The sequence below is a fragment of the Schistocerca nitens genome, chromosome 8 (assembly GCF_023898315.1).
Source record: "Schistocerca nitens isolate TAMUIC-IGC-003100 chromosome 8, iqSchNite1.1, whole genome shotgun sequence".
Taxonomy (NCBI): domain Eukaryota; kingdom Metazoa; phylum Arthropoda; class Insecta; order Orthoptera; family Acrididae; genus Schistocerca; species Schistocerca nitens.
Genome location: NC_064621.1, coordinates 103042357 through 103060332, shown reverse-complemented (window position 1 = coordinate 103060332; position 17976 = coordinate 103042357). Strand labels below are relative to the sequence as shown.

The window sequence follows — 17976 nt, the reverse complement described above, 5'->3', positions numbered from 1 at the left end:
CACATTTGAAATATTCAGAAAGCTACCAGCCACAGATAAAATTATATGTACTTCATCCAAAATTTGTGAAATCAAAAATTAGCAGCCCTACAACATACATTACACAGACTATAGCCACAAACAATGGTTATAACACCCATATAATAGAAAGACTCAACCCAAAGATCAGAACACAACTAAAGAAAAATGAAAACAAGCAGAGAAAGCAAACACCAAAGAACCCCACAGACTCTATAGCACACACAGGAATAGAAAACAATAGCACTCATGACATGACTAACAGAAAGAAATGGTACACTTTAACATACAAACACAAATCAACACACAGCATAGCAAACATATTGAAGAAACAGTGATTAAACATTGCTTACAGAACAAGAAACAAACTAGTCATATTTACAAACAACAACTGACAAGATTCATCTTTTGGATCTGCAGTAGTGTCTTTCTTTTTGTGTTTGCAGTTGAATTATAGGTTATAGGTTCTGCACAGCCAGGCATTCGTTAGCAAACTCCAAAGGCACCAACTCTAAAACCCCTATCAAAGGTACACAAAGAGCATTCCCCTTTAAGGCTGGTCATCAGTTTCAGAAATACTCCATCATACCACCTTGCCCAACATACACATACATTACTAAAGAAAAAATAGATGCTCCTAAAAATAGCAGTAACCTTGAAAACTCAGTGGAACTAGTCGAGAGGATCAAGTACATAGACATACCAGAAACAGCAAGCCTTCTATCATTTGATGTCACATCATGTACACTTCTATTACAATAAATGAAACAATCAACATAACCATACAAAGAGTGAACCAAAAGGAAAGACACCAGACACACACATTAATGAAATTGCAACCACACACAGAACTGTAACAGGACAAATTAGTTCATGGCCAACAAAGTATTTTATTCCCAACATGAAGGGCTGCCAGTAGGATCTCCAATTAGTGACCTCCTAGCCAACGTATTCATGAACAGCTTAGAGAGCAGGATCTTCACACTCATAGTAAGACCAAAAAAAATAGAGAGTCATATAGTGGTACCATTACATCGATGACATAATATGCCTCATTGATAACCACACACACATACAGAACAGCTACACAATGAAGTAAACAACTTACACCCATAATTCCCTTCACGCTAGAAACAGAAACAGATAACACACTAAATTTTCTGGACAAAAAACGAACAACACCCATGATTACATAATATTCACTAAACTGACAACCACAAACATCACCATTCACAATCTATCGAATCAACCAGTGCCACACAAACGAGCAAACTTCATATTTATGCTCCACAGATTGAACAGAACACCCATACGCAAACAGAATTACACACATTGCCTAAACAGGATAAAACAGACAGCAGAGGAAAATGGTTAAAATGGTTACAAGCCCCATATGACAGAGAAAATAAACCAACAAATTTGTAAAGAGAAAATGAACAAATGCACAACACCCACACAAAGCCTCACACAACACAGATCAACACAGCATACAAACAGTTGTCTTATGTAAGATACAACAGTGAAACAACACACACAAGAAATGGCACATACTCACCCACAATAACAAAACTGTCCACAGAATAGGCAACATATTGAACAAACAGAGAATCCTAATAGGATACAGGACAAACAAAACAACATAGAAAAGACTCAGAAAACAGGAGACAGGCACAGACAAATTCAACAGATCAGGAAGATGTGAACTTACATACAACACTTGCCAATCAGTATACATCAGATAAGCATGCAGGATCTTCAAAACAAGATTTTCAGAACACCTCAGACCCCTAAAAAGTAACAGCACCCATAGCACATTTGCTGACCACCCAACAGCTCCTAACCGCCACCCAACTATAATACCAACAGATTTAAAAATACTGAAATCCAGCCACAACCTATACCACATGACAATAGAACTTCAGCATACAGAAGGCAACAGTATAAGGCAAACTACACTCCTGGAAATGGAAAAAAGAACACATTGACACCGGTGTGTCAGACCCACCATACTTGCTCCGGACACTGCGAGAGGGCTGTACAAGCAATGATCACACGCACGGCACAGCGGACACACCAGGAACCGCGGTGTTGGCCGTCGAATGGCGCTAGCTGCGCAGCATTTGTGCACCGCCGCCGTCAGTGTCAGCCAGTTTGCCGTGGCATACGGAGCTCCATCGCAGTCTTTAACACTGGTAGCATGCCGCGACAGCATGGACGTGAACCGTATGTGCAGTTGACGGACTTTGAGCGAGGGCGTATAGTGGGCATGCGGGAGGCCGGGTGGACGTACCGCCGAATTGCTCAACACGTGGGGCGTGAGGTCTCCACAGTACATCGATGTTGTCGCCAGTGGTCGGCGGAAGGTGCACGTGCCCGTCGACCTGGGACCGGACCGCAGCGACGCACGGATGCACGCCAAGATCGTAGGATCCTACGCAGTGCCGTAGGGGACCGCACCGCCACTTCCCAGCAAATTAGGGACACTGTTGCTCCTGGGGTATCGGCGAGGACCATTCGCAACCGTCTCCATGAAGCTGGGCTACGGTCCCGCACACCGTTAGGCCGTCTACCGCTCACGCCCCAACATCGTGCAGCCCGCCTCCAGTGGTGTCGCGACAGGCGTGAATGGAGGGACGAATGGAGACGTGTCGTCTTCAGCGATGAGAGTCGCTTCTGCCTCGGTGCCAATGATGGTCGTATGCGTGTTTGGCGCCGTGCAGGTGAGCGCCACAATCAGGACTGCATACGACCGAGGCACACAGGGCCAACACCCGGCATCATGGTGTGGGGAGCGATCTCCTACACTGGCCGTACACCACTGGTGATCGTCGAGGGGACACTGAATAGTGCACGGTACATTCAAACCGTCATCGAACCCATCGTTCTACCATTCCTAGACCGGCAAGGGAACTTGCTGTTCCAACAGGACAATGCACGTCCGCATGTATCCCGTGCCACCCAACGTGCTCTAGAAGGCGTGTCAACTACCCTGGCCAGCAAGATCTCCGGATCTGTCCCCCATTGAGCATGTTTGGGACTGGATGAAGCGTCGTCTCACGCGGTCTGCACGTCCAGCACGAACGCTGGTCCAACTGAGGCGCCAGGTGGAAATGGCATGGCAAGCCGTTCCACAGGACTACATCCAGCATCTCTACGATCGTCTCCATGGGAGAATAGCAGCCTGCATTGCTGCGAAAGGTGGATATACACTGTACTAGTGCCGACATTGTGCATGCTCTGTTGCCTGTGTCTATGTGCCTGTGGTTCTGTCAGTGTGATCATGTGATGTATCTGACCCCAGGAATGTGTCAATAAAGTTTCCCCTTCCTGGGACAATGAATTCACGGTGTTCTTATTTCAATTTCCAGGAGTGTAGCTTCAAATCAAAACACTACTCTCTTTACAGGCACATTACGTAAAACATTAAAGGATCTATACAGAAAAGGCAACACAAACAGATAAAGTAGCTTACCTGCAAACAAAGAAAGAGAGAGAAAAAGTAAACAAAATTCAAATTCAGCCCTAAACTCCCACAGGAAGAAATGACCACCACTGGGGATAGGAAAAACAGTGTAGTGCTCACCGCGTTTTGCGAAGTGAAAATGCGTTTATAAAAAATACGAAGTTACACAACAAAAAACTCCTGCCATTACAAGAAAACTTTCACGTTCAAAGAGCCCTTGCAATAAAAAACAAGGTAATTAATGACCAAATCAGTATAAGCAGACAAACAGAAGTATGAAACGTAACGAGAATTTGTAATTAATCAATCTTCCTCCCATCCCCTTCTTTCTCGTTTCCTCTCTCTCTCTCTCTCTCTCTCTCTCTCTCTCTCTCTTTCTCTCTTACACACACACGCACACACACACACACACACACACACACACAAACACACAACAAATGAAAACTATCGGTCCACACATACAACACAAGCAAGAGAGGGAAGATGAACACAAGGCGACAGTTGCCAGCACTACACTGTGTAAACACACACATATAGATCACAAAATGAAAAGTGCAGGTGATACATTATAACAAATGTTGGCCAGAAAGCGCCAGAAATCGGCCAGCTGGAGCATGATCACCGAATGGACGCATCTCCAGGACCACACATATGGACTAAGAACACTGTAAATAGTAACACCAAACAATTATTTAACATCACGATATTTGTGCTACAGGAGTTGTTTCTAACGCGAAAAACAAGAGAAAAACATGACAAAATGTAACATAGTAATATATTATAACTCCCATATAACACATTTCTTATATGTATAGAAAGAAACATGTATTACAGGCCACTGAAGATGCTTCACAAATAAAAGAATCTAAATGCGTATGGCAAAAAGCAAACTGCCTTTCATTTAGTTGCATAGACAGAACGTACCTCCATGAACTTTGCCGCAACAAAGGAACGACGGAAAACGAAGAAAAAGACGAGAATATGACTATCTTGTGCCAGTTATATCACTAATCCTTGGCGCAAGAATAGTGAAATTTTTTCATACTAGCATGAAAAAGTTCTCTGCCTTGGAGTGACAGAGAAAGGTTTTTTGCTTAAAAGTGTTCTAATTTTCCTCAACGCGAAGGTCCCTTTGAACACCGTATTGCTTCACTTAGCGGACAGGTAGGTACTAAAGATGTTAAAATATCACAAGATTCTTATGAAAGTGCAGTGAGAAACCATGTTAGTGTATTGCATCAGTACATCAGAGGATTAAAAAACAAAGTAGATGAAATTCATGTTTGTTTTGAAGGTTTAGAAACTGAGGATTTAATAGATGTTCTATGCCTGTCTGAACAAAGATTTGGAAAAGGTACTTGTGGGTGCATATAAGCTTTCAGCACATGTAAGGAGAGACAAAATGGAGAAAGAAGGAGTTGTCATATATAAGTTATTATAGTGCCAAACAATTTAGAAACTAAAAAATTTTGTGTAGAGTATCGTACAAAAGCATGTGTCTCTGAACTTAAACTAAATATGGTGCTTTTATAATTGTAAATGTTTATAGGTCCCCATTGGGACAGTTTTAGCTATTTCTGAAAAACTTGGATCTGTTGTTGTGCTACCAGTCAGACAGTGGAAAGCAATCTAGTATTTGAGGGTATTTCAAAGTAGATTTTCTCAAACAGCCTGACAGGAAGAATGACCTTGAAATATTACTCATTTCTTTCAGTTTGGCATCAGTAATAGATCTTCCTACTAGGGTAGTACAGGAAAGCAGAACACTGATATGTAATATCTTCATAGACAAAGATAAAATTTAATCAATTAAAGATGTATCCTGTTAACAATGATCTTTCTGATCATGATGCACGCACAACTAATTCCAGTATATGAGGTAGCTTCATACAGCAGTGCAAAATAATCCTCCAAAATGGTGCATTCAATTAACCACTTCACAACTGCAAATTTTAGGGAAAGCTTGTAGCAGTTACAACAGTACGAGGTGTGCCAATAACGTAATGCTTATTTAAAATATCTATAACTTTTTATCACGATATGCTTGTGAGTAATTTTGAGAACAGTTTCCCTAAGAAGACAGTGAAATATAATTGTAAGAAACCATGTAAGAACCATTAAAGGGGCAAAATTCCTGGTAAACATAAGAGAGAAACGCATCTAATAGTAAGAAAGAATAATGACCGAGCAACAGACAAGTATCTCTGCTATAAAAACTGCTTTACTGTATTAAGGAAAATTATTAAAAAATCCAGAAGCACATGTACTATGTCTGCAATTAGCACATCTGAAAGTAAAATTAAAAGAATTTGGATATTGTTGAAAAGGAAACAGGGCAACAAAGAGCATAGGAAGACTGGCATACCACTGAACTGTATGGAAAGTTTATTTAAAAAGCCACAAGTTGAAAATATTTTTAATTATCATTTTTAATAGTTGTGAAGGAAATAGGAATCATATATCCTTTAGAAAAGGCAATCTCTATTTCAATTTGCTAAAGCTGAAAATCTGTCCACTTCCCCTCCTGAAATTAGGAAAATAATAAACTCACTCAAAAGTAGAATCTCACTTGGAATTAATGTCATTTCCAACAGAGTACAACAAGCTTGTTACCAGCAGATAAGTAGGATTCTCAGCCACATATGTAATAGCTCACTGAAACAGGACATTTTTCCTGATAGACGAGTATGCTATTGTTAAGTCATTGCATAAAAAGAAGGATAAATCTGATGTTCGAAAAACTAACTGCTCAATCTCACTTCTGACACCTTTATCCAAAATACTTGAAAAAGTAACGTACTCAAGAGTAGCTTCACATATCTGTGGAACTAATGCTCCACCAAGTGTCACTTTTGTTTTCAAAAAGGCTTTTCAACAGAAAATCGTACATGTGCTCACACTGATCAAATATTAAACACTCTGAATAACCGAACATCACCGATTGGGATTTTTTGTGATCTCTCAAAGTATTTTGATTGTGTAAATTATGTAATTCTTCCAAATAAGCTTAAGTATTGTGGTAAGAGTGGGACAGTGCACAAATGGTTTAATTCACATTTAATTGGAAGAGTGCAGAGGGTTGAATTAAACAGTTCACATAATGCAAAAAAATCTGCAGATTTCTCAAACTGGGGAGGTATCAACAATGGGGTCCCAAAGTGTTCAGTCTTGGTCCCTTACTGTACTTACTATGTTTAATGATTTGTCACTCTATACTCACGAAGATGCAAAGCTAGTTCTTTGCTGGTGATACTAGTAATCAACCCACCAAACAAGAACTAGCGATGGGGACCTATACGACTCAGTCTTGCATCCCTTATTGTTCTTACTATATCCACAAAGATGCAAATCCTGTTGATTTTGCTGATGATACAAGTACAGTAATCACACCCAACAAACAAAAATTAGCAGAGGTTGAAAATACCGCTTCAGTTGTAAATTTCTTTATTTTCACACGACTGGTTTCGGACAGTTATAAGCCCACCTTCAGGTACCGTAGCTGTACTGTGGTCCCCGATAGCAGCGTGTACCAAGCGCAGTGTGCTGTCACATAAACTTCGTCTCTGTGTTATCGATACTAAAGCACCGTGTTTAGTACGAACAAAAATAAATACTGTAATTCAACAACTAGGTAAATTTGTATTGAAACACGAAGCATACAGCATCGCAAAACTGAGGTACAATTGCAGCGAAAATAAAATAAAAAAACATTTAGTGTTGTGTCACAGAGAGATTTCTGTCAGACGCATCGAACAGCGTCGTAGACTGTAAAAAAAAAAAGAAAATTAAAGTGCCTGATGGAAAACGATGTTTAAACTGTGTTATGGATGCCAACAAAAATTAAACACTTATTTTCGTATCTCTACAAGCACATTTCAGCAGTGAAATTTTGTAATTTGCAATCAGCTAATATACAGGCATAATTATTAGAAATGAATAATAAACTGTTTAAGTGTTATTACTGGCTCTTTGTGATTCAACGCGGATCTTTCTTCAGGTGTCACTGGTTCAAACGAATCTATCTTGCTGAATATAAATGATTAAGTGCACAGAGAAACGTCTTCCGCGTTACGTGAGGTTTAGCATTTTACATACCGCCCGTGACGTATGTTGTTAATTAGATAACACGGACACTTACCGAGTACAACGAGTATGTAAGACTTCATAGCTGCGGTGTCCAGTCCGTTCTGAGCTAGCAGCGGCAGCAGCTGGTCTTTTATACAAGCAGCAGCCTCTTCGTGTGAATCCCAGTGCGTAGATCACGTCACTTGGACCTTCCTTTTTTCTACGAACACGGTCTCCTCCCAATGACGTCGAAACGAGTTTCGTTTCACGCTTCGGTGAACCCCGTTAGTTCCTCCAGCTTATAAATTCTACACACGCAGGTGCGCTATCCATCAGAACATGGTGGCTGTGCAAATAGTCGTAATGCTTTCTGATGTGCAGTAACTTCCACGTAAATGACTACAGATACGCTTAGATAGAAGACGGCAGAAGATACTGAGAGTAATGTTTCTGATGAAACAGTCTACTAATAGACTCTCCCTACTATGGAACAAACGCAGCCAAGAGTATAACATCGTAGGAGATAGTAGCACATGAACAGGAGTTGCCAAATGTTCAATGTTCCGAAGTTTAAGGCGTGCATATTAACGAGAATTAAGACTGGAAGAAAAATAGCGGTGAACTCCTCACGTAAGTTAAGCACATGTAGCGTCGGTATTGAACGTCTCGGAAACAGACTGATCAGTATGTTTACGTATTTCGAATTTGGCACTGATAATGGCTTACGGCAGAATTTCGAGGGACATACGGTTCTTCATAAAAAGCGAGTGGAAGGTGTAATATGCTTCGTCATTCGTACTCACCTTGTATCCGCCGATTCACGGATTTGCTTTTTTTTTAAATAAACATTCGTAATTTATATGTTCACTAATTAAATTTATCAGAAATAGTTTTCCACTGTTTGATGAGAATTACAATGCCCGTTAAGACAATATACTACAAGCAACTAGACCTTTGTTTCTCCTCACTAAATCTGTGTGTGACTCAAAAGATGTACATCGGTCATACAGTTCTTTGATTGGAAGACAAACACTTCATAAAAAATAACTCTGGATGTTCATGAAACTCTCCAAGCATGGTTTGCCCTGAAATGTATCCCAAAATTATTTATCACAGAAGCATGACAAGGCAATATGACTGCCATAATAGTATTTCGGATGTGGTATATCTCTCACAAGCGCAACAGGCGGTTATTCTGAAGCGATTCCAAAAGTTACAAGTTTGAACACTGACGACAAACACTGCACAGGACGCAAATACTCTTAAAACTAAAGCATGCCAATACTTCTAATATACTGAATGGTTTTTACGATCTTGACAGTCCAATTCTCGCACGATTTCATTGGATACATAAATTATTAAATCCACATGACTTGAATTTTTTTATTTATTTGACGTTGCTTCTCTACAGTTTAATCTATGTTTGCACACTATCTACACTTACGTAGTACGTGTGTAAGTCTTAATTTCGCATTTTCTGTTATACAGTATTAATATACACTGCTGACCACCGTAAATGCAACACCAAGAAAGACAAGAGGTAGCACAACAAAATTTATTTTGTAGATAACATGTTGACCAAGTATCAAATGATTACGTTTATAGACGTCTGTGACATGTGGTTCCTGCCAGAATCAGTAGCCAGAGTAGCCGCCATTGTTGGAGATCACCGCTGCCACACGTCTCGGCATTGAGTCAAAGAGACGTTGGATGTGTTCCTGGGGTACAGCAGCCCAAGCAGCTTCCACACGTTGCCAAAGATCATCTGGTGTGGCAGCTGGGGATGTAATCTGGATCACTCGTTGAGCAACCATGGACCACATGTTTTCTATCGGCGAAAGATCCGGAGAGCGAGCCGGCCAGGGAAGCAATTCAGTCTGGTTATTGACGAAGAACCTTTGGATAATGCGTGCCACGTGTGGTCGCGCATTATCCTGTTGAAATATGGCTGGGGCCGAGCCCTGAAGGTAAGGAAGGACAACTGGCTCCAGCACCTCGGATATGTAGCGCTGGCTATTTAAAGTACCGGCAATGCGTACTAGAGCCGTGCGAGAGTAATATCCAATGCCGCCCCATACTATAATACCCGGTGCAAGACCAGTGTGGCGGTGCATAATGCAGCTGTCCAGCATCCTCTCTCCACGGTGTCTCCACACTCGAATCCGACCATCGTGGTGCTGCAGACAGAAGCGTGCCTCGTCAGTAAAGACAACGTCATTCCATTCTGCCGTCCACATCCGTCTGTCATCACACCATCGGCGACGGAGACGTCTGTGGTTCTGCGTCAATGGTAGACGAAGCAATGGACGTCTTGCGGACGGACCACTCTGCTGTAAACGGCGTCGAATGGTACGCGCAGACACTGGATGATGCGTTACAGACGCAATGTGCTGTGCTATGGTTCGGGATGTCACTGAGTGATCCGTCACTGCCATGCGCACAATTTGCCTATCAGCACGTGCAGTGGTGCACCGAGGTGAATGCGATCGACCACGTCGGTCCGTCGTACCCTCCTGCATCCAACGGTCACATATCCGCATTGCAGTTGTATGGTTTCGTCCAACACGACTAGGCATTACTCTGTATGATAATCCACAATCTCGGTAAGCCACTATCCTTCCTCTGTCGAACTCGGATACTTGATCAAACGATGTTCGCTGTTGTCTACGAGGCATAACTGATCGTCTTGTGAAACAACCACAAGGTAAACACACGTGCCGAACGTACACTCGTCGAAATCGCCAAGCCTTAAATGGCGCTATGAGGTGGCTCCACAGGCGCGCGTGATGTGCGTCTGCGCTGAAATTCTAATCAGTTGCATATCTCATCGCTGCAAACCCATGGTGTAAATTTCACTTGATTCGGATGCTTCCTTCAGGGTGTTGCATTTACGGTGGCCAGCAGTGTATATAGTTTCCAGAACCAATTGAAAAAGGCCCAACGTAAAGGCCAAACCCAGTAGTGAATTCAATAAAATTCTCACAGCAAGTGGAGCGATTTTCATTAATTAATTAATTAATCGTGTATGGACCATCGTCGAATAGTATCGACTTGACCAGGACAAATGTGTTTGCCACTTGTATCCTATAATGCATGAGAAAGCCTATTCTATGGCGGAGATAGTGACGCCGTTTCTGCAACTGCAGGTTTCGGAGAAAATGCACCACGTAGCCTTAACTGTACTACTGTGATAACTCTAAAGAAGACAACAGAAAAATTGTTGCATAGTTATATGCCATTGTTCATGAGAATAATGCAATGTACGTAAAAGGGGTACATTTAAGTAAAATAACTCTAAAGGCCCCGGGAGTAGACAACATTCCATTAGAACTACTGACAGCCTTGGGAAAGCTAGCCCTGACAAAACTCTAACATCTGGCGACCAAGATGTATGAGACAGGCGAAATACCTTCAGACTTCAAGAAGGATATAATAATTCCAATCCCAAAGAAAGCAGGTGTTGACACATGTGAAAAGTACCGAACTATCAGTTTAATAAGTCCCAGCTGCAAAATACTAACGCGAATTCTTTACAGACGAATGGAAAAATTGATGGAAGCCTACCTCGGGGAAGATCAGCTTGGATTCCGTAGAAATTTTGGAACACGTGAGGCAATACTGACACTACGACTCATCTTAGATTAAGGAAACGCAAACCCACGTTTCTAGCATTTGTAGACTTAGAGAAAGCTTTTGACAGTGTTGACTGGAATACTCGCTTTCAAATTCTGAAGTTGTCAGGGGTAAAATACAGGGAGCGAAAGGATATTTACAATTTGTACAGAAACCAGATGGCAGTTATAAGAGTCGAAGGGCATGAAAGGGAAGCAGTGGTTGGGAAGGGAGTGAGACAGGGTTGTAGCCTATCCCCGATGTTATTCAATCTGTATATTGAGCATGCAGTAAAGGAAACAATAGAAAAATTCGGAATGGGAATGAAAATCCATAGAGACGAAATAAAAACTTTGAGGTTCGCCGATGAAATTGTGTATCAGAGACAGCAAAGAACCCGGAAGAGCGGTTGAACGGAATGGACAGTGTTTTGAAAGGAGGATAGAAGATGAACATCAACAAAAACAAAACGAGGATAATGGAATGTAGTCGAATTAAGTCGGGTGATGCAGAGGAAATTAGATTAGGAAATGAGACACTTAAAGTAGTAAATGAGTTTAGCTATTTGGTGAGCAAAATAACTGATGATGGACGAAGTAGAGAGGATATAAAATGTAGACTGGCAATGGCAAGGAAAGCGTTTCTGAAAAAGAGAAATTTGTTAACATCGAGTATAGATTTAAGTGTCAGAAAGGCTTTTCTGAACGTATTTGTATGAAATGTAACGATGTATGGAAGTGAAACATGGACGATAAATAGCCGTGGCGCTGTATCGCGGAGGAAAGAGAGAAGTGGCGCCCCCTCGCGGGGGAAGTCGGCGAGGTACCTGTGACAGTCGAGTAGTTGGATTTTGGAGGGAGAGGAGAAACAGTGAGATAGGCAGTAGTGCGCGGAGCGTGAAGCCGTGTCTGCAGACGCCGTGTGTGGTGGCAAGAGGAAAGTTTGCCACGTTACCTGATTGTGTTTGGGCGTTCGCGGCGGACTTGGGTAGAGGCGCCGATGCTGTCGGAAACGTGCTGCTTCCTTGTTTATGATGGATTTACCGTTTGCTTCTACAGGGTGTTTCAAAAATGACCGGTATATTTGAAACGGCAATAAAAACTAAACGAGCAGCGATAGAAATACACCGTTTGTTGCAATATGCTTGGGACAACAGTACATTTTCAGGCGGACAAACTTTCGAAATTACAGTAGTTACAATTTTCAACAACAGATGGCGCTGCAAGTGATGTGAAAGATATAGAAGACAACGCAGTCTGTGGGTGCGCCATTCTGTACGTCGTCTTTCTGCTGTAAGCGTGTGCTGTTCACAACGTGCACGTGTGCTGTAGACAACATGGTTTATTCCTTAGAACAGAGGATTTTTCTGGTGTTGGAATTCCACCGCCTAGAACACAGTGTTGTTGCAACAAGACGAAGTTTTCAACGGAGGTTTAATGTAACCAAAGGACCGAAAAGCGATACAATAAAGGATCTGTTTGAAAAATTTCAACGGACTGGGAACGTGACGGATGAACGTGCTGGAAAGGTAGGGCGACCGCGTACGACAACCACGGAGGGCAACGCGCAGCTAGTGCAGCAGGAGATCCAACAGCGGCCTCGGGTTTCCGTTCGCCGTGTTGCAGCTGCGGTCCAAATGACGCCAACGTCCACGTATCGTCTCATGCGCCAGAGTTTACACCTCTATCCATACAAAATTCAAACGCGGCAACCCCTCAGCGCCGCTACCATTGCTGCACGAGAGACATTCGCTAACGATATAGTGCACAGGATTGATGACGGCGATATGCATGTGGGCAGCATTTGGTTTACTGACGAAGCTTATTTTTACCTGGACGGCTTCGTCAATAAACAGAACTGGCGCATATGGGGAACCGAAAAGCCCCATGTTGCAGTCCCATCGTCCCTGCATCCTCAAAAAGTACTGGTCTGGGCCGCCATTTCTTCCAAAGGAATCATTGGCCCATTTTTCAGATCCGAAACGATTACTGCATCACGCTATCTGGACATTCTTCGTGAATTTGTGGCGGTACAAACTGCCTTAGACGACACTGCGAACACCTCGTGGTTTATGCAAGATGGTGCCCGGCCACATCGCACGGCCGACGTCTTTAATTTCCTGAATGAATATTTCGATGATCGTGTGATTGCTTTGGGCTATCCGAAACATACAGGAGGCGGCGTGGATTGGCCTCCCTATTCGCCAGACATGAACCCCTGTGACTTCTTTCTGTGGGGACACTTGAAAGACCAGGTGTACCGCCAGAATCCAGAAACAATTGAACAGCTGAAGCAGTACATCTCATCTGCATGTGAAGCCATTCCGCCAGACACGTTCTCAAAGGTTTCGGGTAATTTCATTCAGAGACTACGCCATATTATTGCTACGCATGGTGGATATGTGGAAAATATCGTACTATAGAGTTTCCCAGACCGCAGCGCCATCTGTTGTTGAAAATTGTAACTACTGTAATTTCGAAAGTTTGTCTGCCTGAAAATGTACTGTTGTCCCAAGCATATTGCAACAAACGGTGTATTTCTATCGCTGCTCGTTTAGTTTTTATTGCCGTTTCAAATATACCGGTCATTTTTTAAACACCCTGTAGTTACTACATTCTCGTCTCTATGGCTCTGTGACTGATGTGACGCCATAGCGAGCACAGTTGGTTTGGATATAAGCAGCAATTTGTTCTCAGTGTCCTTCGTTCTGGCGATTACTGAGTGTGCTTGCCGTTGTGGTGTATTTATTGAGCAGTGTGCTTTGGACGCTTGCCCTTACTATTAGGGGTCCATTGCGTAAGGCCGCGTTTATCCTGTGAGGACTTCCCCGTGTTCTGCATTTAAAAACTTTGTTGTTGTCAGTAACTGAATTGCTCAAATGCATTCATACTTCTCTGCTTAAGTGTTATTGTTTTACGCCCCTCTGAATGGGAAAATGATAAAGGGCCTTACTATTACTAACCTTGTGTGCCACTGACTTGCTTGTGTTTTTCAGCCACGTAATTTGGGCGTTTATTGTAACGAACCAATGTGTGTCTCTGATTAATGTTACCTGTGACATTGAGTGTTAATCTTGTAACGAACACCGTTTTAGATATTTTAATCAGTGTGTTGCAGGACATATCCTATTTGAGCCTCGCAAGTGGAGATCGGAGGCGGTTTATTGGCCAGGATGATGTGTTGGTAGACCCATTTCACGACTCCAGGCTAGTCACCCGGAGATTTAGAAGTTGTATGTTATGTTAAGTTAATATTCCTTATTTTAAGCCTAGTGCTCTCATGCAGGAATTTCATGTGGTTTTGTGCAGATTGCGCGGTATGTTTAGATGACTCTGAATTCACTGTGTTAAGTGGTGTCCTCTGAGGTGCTAGAAGTAGTGGATAAACAGCTGATTTGGACACGTTGTATATGCAAATAATTTATGTCCTTATTACGTTGGTGAATTGCTTGCCATTTGTGTCACAGGTGGTGCTAATTTCATTAATTTCGCCGCCGGTCTTCGCAGAGGCTGCGGGAGGAACCGAACCACTGTGGCAAGCAGTTACGTAGTCGCGCCCGCCCACCGTAGCGGGCGTTGTTTACTAGCCCGACGCCTTCCTGTACTTGGCGGCGGGAGCGTGTTGACTGGTTTCTTACGGCTTGCAGTCTGGGAAACCGTGCCTTTGGTATACACGTGGAAGACTTATATTTTGCTTCCAGTACCTCGCAGTGGCTCTATGTGGGTAATGAGAAGGTTCATTTGCTGAACAGAAGGTGTATATGCATTTCTTTCCCATAATTCTGTAAACATGTTTATGTGATTGTGTTCTTTTTTAAGTCAATTGAATTGCTGTTCAGAGGTTACTACGTATGGCCTAGCAAGGAAGTGTATTCTGGTTTCAAGTTGTTGATTATGTGGGGAAATTGCTTTGAACAGACATTTAATTAATTAGTAAACAACTGAATGCTATTTGTGAGTTGAAGTTTATTGTGTTCCTAAACATATGAACGATTATTTTTAGTAGTTCACTTATGCAGTTAGGCGATTTACAAGGCCTGTTGTGTTGCTTCCCTTTAAAAGTACTATCAATGTTATTAGTAAAGAAGTGTGTTGTAAAACAAATAAACAGTGAATGAAGTGCCATTTATCCCTTTGATCCACACCTTCCGTCATTCGCCCTTGGGTGGCATTAACAAACGGTGAAAGCCCATTTCAAATAGTTTGGACAAGAAGCGAATAGAAGTTTTGGAAATGTGTTGCTACAGAAGAATGCTGAAGATTAGATGGGTAGATCACATAACTAATGAGGAGGTATTGGATATAATGGGAGAGAAGAGAAATTTGTGGCACAACTTGACTAGAAGAAGGGCTCGGTTGGTAGGATATGTTCTGAGGCATCAAGGATCACCAATTTTGTATTGGAGGGCAGCGTGGAGGGTAAAAATCGTAGATGGAGACCAAGAGGTGAATACACTAAGCAGATTCAGAAGCATGTATGTTGCCGTAGGTACTGGGAGATGAAGCTTGAACAGGAGAGAGTAGCATGGAGAGCTGCATCAAACCAGTCTCTGGACTGAAGACAACAACAAATGTTTCTCTGCAAATGATCCAACCGTGATGGTATTCGTAGACATAGACATAGGTAAGTATGTGACACAATGAATTTAGCAAGGCCAGAAGTACTACAAAAGCATTACATTGATCAAAACGATTATCTGTCAGGGGCCAATACTATACATCGGATCTATCATTTTCGTCAGTTCAGCCTTACATCGTCACACAAAATACCTTCAAAATAATGTTCGACACCTGAGTATCTTGATTTTACGACTGACAGAGAGAGATTATAAGGCTCTTGTACCCATGTGAGCATGAACTAAAAGATACCATTTTCCACGTGCTGGTGAATTCGAATGGACCACAAACGAAATCTATGTTCTTCCAGTATTACGAATGAAAATGTGACATGAGAAGTTAGTCCGATTTAACATAGCCTTGAATAATAGTAAATTCCAGCAATATAAAGACAACCCAAAGGCACGAAGCAAGTTGCGATCTTACCACATCCTGTGTTACAGGAAGTTGAATATGTCGATTTCGAATCACATACAAGTATGTCTACTACATCCAGTCGACGACGAAGCAGAAATCAAAGTTGAAGGTTTGTTCTCAACCACACGGTCCGGTAATTACCGCTAGAATTTTGGCGGCCTGCCACATCACAGGTGTTCATAGGTCAAAGTTTTGTGTGCTTTGCAAAGAAAAGTTCCGCTAACAGACGAATTTGTCAGAGTCTCAGAATCTCTGACGAAACAATAGAATAATGTTTGGCTCGTAGCTGCGTGTAATGTGGAACAAAGGCCACATAAGACCAGGCATGTTTCATTACTGTCCAACTCACCGCAAATAATTTCGTGCAATGTCTTCCACTGAGTCAACAGTGGGAGACATCCTTCCGAGTGACTTCTGAAATTTTCCCGGCGTATTTCTTCTTCTAATAATTTCCGGGTATGCAGCCGGATCCCGTCGACATTCTGCCACGATATTTCGGCCCAGAGACGTCCGGCCATCATCAGGTGAGTACATAACTACTGAAGAGCCCAGTTTTTTTTTTTCCTTTATTGTATTTCAATTCCCCATCGGGGCGGGCTGGCAGCAGCATAGGCGCTGCTCTTCAGCCGAAAGACATAGAACAAAACAATAGAAGACAGTTAAAAACAGCAAAGGAGAGAATAAGGTGAACATAGATATAAAAAAGGGGAGCATCATGGAAGGCAATAGACAAAAAACGGGGTGACTAAAATGGAGATAAAAAACTGTTTAAAAGTAGCACACACAAAAAGCCACACACTGCGACGGTTAAAAGAACACGAGGCACAGTATGACTGGAGCATAAAGGTAGCGACGTATGGCATAGCACATAATGTAACACTGACGGCGAACCTCAAGGCAGGACACAATTAAAATCACACCTCTTGACGCACACGAGAAACAGCACTAAACAACACTGATGTGGCACACTGATGAAGAGCAACACAGAGGATCTGCCAGGCGCTAGGAGATGAGGGAGACCTGAAGAAGGGAGAGAGGGGAAGAGATGGGGGAGGTGACCGGGGGGCGCGTGGAAGAGGGCCAGGGAGGGAGGGATGTGGGAAGGAGAGAGGCAAGTATGGGGTGCAGGGTCGCAGGGGAGGGGGGGGGGACAGAGGAAAATCCGCTCTGGGAGAAGGAGGAAAGAGGGAAAGGGGCCCTGGGGAGGGGGGGGGGGGGAACAAGGCCAGGTTATAGTTGGAAGGAAGGGTAGATGTCACGGCGAAGTTCGTCATCCGGGAGGGGGAGGCGTTGGAAATTGCCCTGATGAAGGAGATGGAGGGTGTGGAGGCGGAGAGAGGGAGGGATACAGCGATAGAGGCGCGGCAACGGGCGGGGGGTGGAGAGGAAGGAGGAAACCAGAGGGTGGGGGGGGATCAAGCCTGCAAACAATGTAAAGGATGCGGAGATGTTGGAGGAACAGGAGGAGGTGGGGGAAGGGGATCAGTTCATACAGGAGCCGTGTGGGGGAAGGAAGGCGGATACGGAAGGCAAGGCGGAGCGCATGGCGTTCAAGGATTTGGAGGGCCTTGTAAAAGCGGGTGGGGGCGGAGATCCAGGCAACGCTCGCATAACAGAGGATAGGACGGATGAGGGATTTGTAGGTGTGGAGGATGGTAGAAGGATGCAAGCCCCATGTCCGGCCAGACAGGAGTTTCAGAAGGCGGAGGCGGGAATGGGCTTTCTGCTGGATGGTCAGGAGATGAGGGGTCCAGGTGAGGTGGCGGTCAAGGGTGAGGCCAAGGT

The 17976-nt window shown here is 43.1% G+C and overlaps 1 protein-coding gene across 1 annotated transcript in view; it reads right to left on the bottom strand.

Moving 5' to 3' along the window:
- The window catches only part of LOC126199425 (uncharacterized), a 35378-nt gene extending 18788 nt beyond the window's left edge, over positions 1–16590 (bottom strand). Inside the window, exons 1-2 of the mRNA XM_049936343.1 lie at positions 16541–16590; positions 7620–7766 (exon numbers count right to left, since the gene is read on the bottom strand). Coding sequence (XP_049792300.1) covers positions 7620–7766; positions 16541–16590 — 197 coding nt within the window. The remainder of the gene's footprint in view (positions 1–7619; positions 7767–16540) is intronic.
- Positions 16591–17976: the final 1386 nt, after the last annotated feature.